Genomic DNA, 2,889 nt, shown 5'->3' with positions numbered 1-2,889 from the left:
ATCATCTGCAGGCTGGAAATAATTTAGCATTTTAAAATAGTGCAAGAAAAAACAGCAGTGAGCACTTATTGCAGAACTGCCAAAACGTGTTGAAATGGTGGCCATTTGCAGGAAAGACAGCAAGATTGATAAAGTTAGGATTTGTGAGCAAGAAAACATGTGTACTTAAATCAAACAGCAATAAAGTCAGTCCTGGACAATGTCATTAAAGGATGTTTGTCATGGGTGTAGCAGAAGTTAGATAAGTTAGTCCTTCAATATTGAATAGAAATGGATGTGACAAAAATAGCATTGCTGAGAAACAGCAGGGGGAGAGAGAACAAGCTAAACCAAACCCTTCATTCTAATGATGACTGCATAGGCTCACTCAACATACAAAGCTGAGTGTCAGTGGGAAGTGATCAGCCAGTGGGGAACTGAACAGATTTCTGTGTTTACAATTTTTGTGACTTATAATATCCTGGAAGAGGATGTGGCTTGTTGAAAGATCTTGGAGGGAAGCAGATAAAATAACTGTGTACTAGTGAACCTACTTGTCTCTCCAAATGATAAATGTTACTGGGGGGAAAGCTTGTACTGAAGGCAATCTTGCCATTTGCTTTGCTTTTAATGCATGCCAGAGAACTAATATTAGATACATGCTTAGCCAGATCCAGTACAGAGCTCCTGTTATATATTTTGGAAGTAGAATGCATTACTTACAATGTCTTTTATATAATGCTTGATTTAGGTGAAACTCTTTTTTACCCAGATATTTTTCCCCTTACCAGGTTAACTTCGGCATCTAATACCTCAATGGTTTCTTTCTCCTCCGCCATCTCTCAAAATCTAAATAAACATTCCCTTTCTACTCTGCAGCCCCTCTGCTATCAAGATCATCACATTGCATTTATAGCCTGACTTTTTTTCCTCTTGCAAGGAGCCCAATGTGGCTTAAATGGCTTGATGTTCAGGTTCACAACAACAACCCTGTGAGGTAGGCTAGGCTGAAAGTGAGTGACTGGCCCAAAGCCACTTAGTTGAGCTTCATGGCCGAGTGGGGACTAGAACCTGGATCTCCCAAGCCTCCAGTCCAGCACTATAATCACCACAACACAGTGACGTTCCAGTGTGGAAATAGATTTTCTCCCTTTCTAATAATAAGCAAAACTCAGATTTTCATGGATGAGCTTCAGATCAGCTGTTATTGTTCCTGCAATCCCCATCACCACTGACCTTTACAAAATTCTCATAATCTTTCTTTTCAGTTACTTAGATTGTGGCTTCTCAGTATGGATAATAATCCCTTCTGTCCCCAATCAGTCTGATCAGATTTTAGGTTTAAACTCTGAAGAACTAACCCAGGGTTATTTTATTCAGGCATTTTGCAGCACTGCATGGATTTGAGGCAAAGAAAGAGGAATTCTCTCAGGAAAGATTGTTTGTTTATATTTGCAGTGTGCTGACCAAGTTCTACCAACACATCTTGTCCTTGGTTTTTGCTGTAAGAGAGATCAATGAGAATCCCAAGATCCTCCAGAATGTCACCCTTGGATTCCACATCTATGACAGCTACAACCAGCCCCACATGACCTATAATGCCATCCTGGATCTTCTCTTCAAATCCCATAGATTAGTCCCCAACTATGAATGTGATACCCACAGAAAAATCTTTGCTGTCATCGGGGCACTTGACTTTGATACCTCACTCCGCATGGCAAATATTTTAAATCCCTACAAGATTCCACAGGTAGGAGAAGTTCTGGGTTACCTTCCTTGACCTTGGGTCTTATGCTATATTTTACTTGCAAGTACAAGTACTCATACACAGATTCTAAATGTTATATACAAAGAGTCCGGAGAAACAGTTTTTTGTGATGTTAAAGGGACAACACAAGATGACAAAACAGGAATGGGGGAAGGAATAAAAGCCGAGTAGTTTCCTTTCCCAGATTTCCTTCTAACTAAATTGTATCCTTATATTGCCATTTTTTAGGACTGTGCAAATCGGAAAAACTCAAGCACATTGTGAAATCAAACTACACTTGAAACATGTTTGTGTGTGTGTTAAAATAATACAATCTCCCTCCCTCCCTCCTTTCCCTTGAATATATATATATATATATTTCCAAATCACAAGTATGGCAATGTACCATCTCTTGCCTCAGTCTGAATTTGAATTTAAAATAATTTGCAATGAAACACTACTGAAACTAATTTCTCTTACAAACCTTGATACCAGATGAAACTCACATTCAAATCAGGGTTTGTCTTAGCAATTATCCCTTGTTTTAATTACACAGACATGGACTGGCACTTCACTTGACACATCTCTACAATCATGACTTCTTCTTATTATTATTATTACTACTAATACTACTACTTTTAATTATCCTTCCTATTCCCAGAGAAGGAAGGATTCTGTGTCCTATAGCAGTGTAGTTGTGACAGCTTGATGGGTAAAAGAAAAGATTCTGAAGGACAATATTCCTCCCATCACTCAGAGCCCACTCCTTTGTCAACACTACCTTTGCAGGTCTCAACAGGAGACCAAAATTCCATCTGTTTTCCCTCATATAAACTCAGTTAACCCTTGTGATCCTATGTGGGGGCAGAACAAAAAAGATCACACAATTGCATTGTTTAAGGAGGCCTTCTTGGTGGTGGTAGGTGTGGTTTGAAAGGCAGAATGCTGGAAAGGTTTAAAACCTGTTAAAAGGGTTTTCTTGTGCTTTGAGAAAATGTTATGACCACAGTATTGTGATCATTTTAAGATATTTTACTTGTGTATGGCTTTCATTTTACTTGTATGCAAATTACTGAAAGATTTTTATACATTGAGCAGGAGGGACATATTTTTAATGACTGAATAAATTGCTAATGAAAAGCAATATATAAATGTGGGCTATC

General features: G+C 38.4%; 1 protein-coding gene across 1 annotated transcript in view; it reads left to right on the top strand.

Annotated features, from left to right (window-relative positions):
* Positions 1-2,889, top strand: part of LOC123035133 (vomeronasal type-2 receptor 26-like) — an 11,303-nt gene that overhangs the window by 2,244 nt on the left and 6,170 nt on the right. The window contains exon 2 of the mRNA XM_044453003.1: positions 1,438-1,729. Within this exon, the coding sequence (XP_044308938.1) occupies positions 1,438-1,729 (292 nt within the window). The remainder of the gene's footprint in view (positions 1-1,437; positions 1,730-2,889) is intronic.

The sequence above is a fragment of the Varanus komodoensis genome, unplaced genomic scaffold, assembly GCF_004798865.1.
Source record: "Varanus komodoensis strain SLA01 unplaced genomic scaffold, ASM479886v1 scaffold768, whole genome shotgun sequence".
In the NCBI taxonomy this organism is placed as follows: Eukaryota; Metazoa; Chordata; class Lepidosauria; order Squamata; family Varanidae; genus Varanus; species Varanus komodoensis.
The sequence above is the reverse complement of the archived record's forward strand: the minus strand, read 5'-3'. Positions and strand labels throughout refer to the sequence as shown.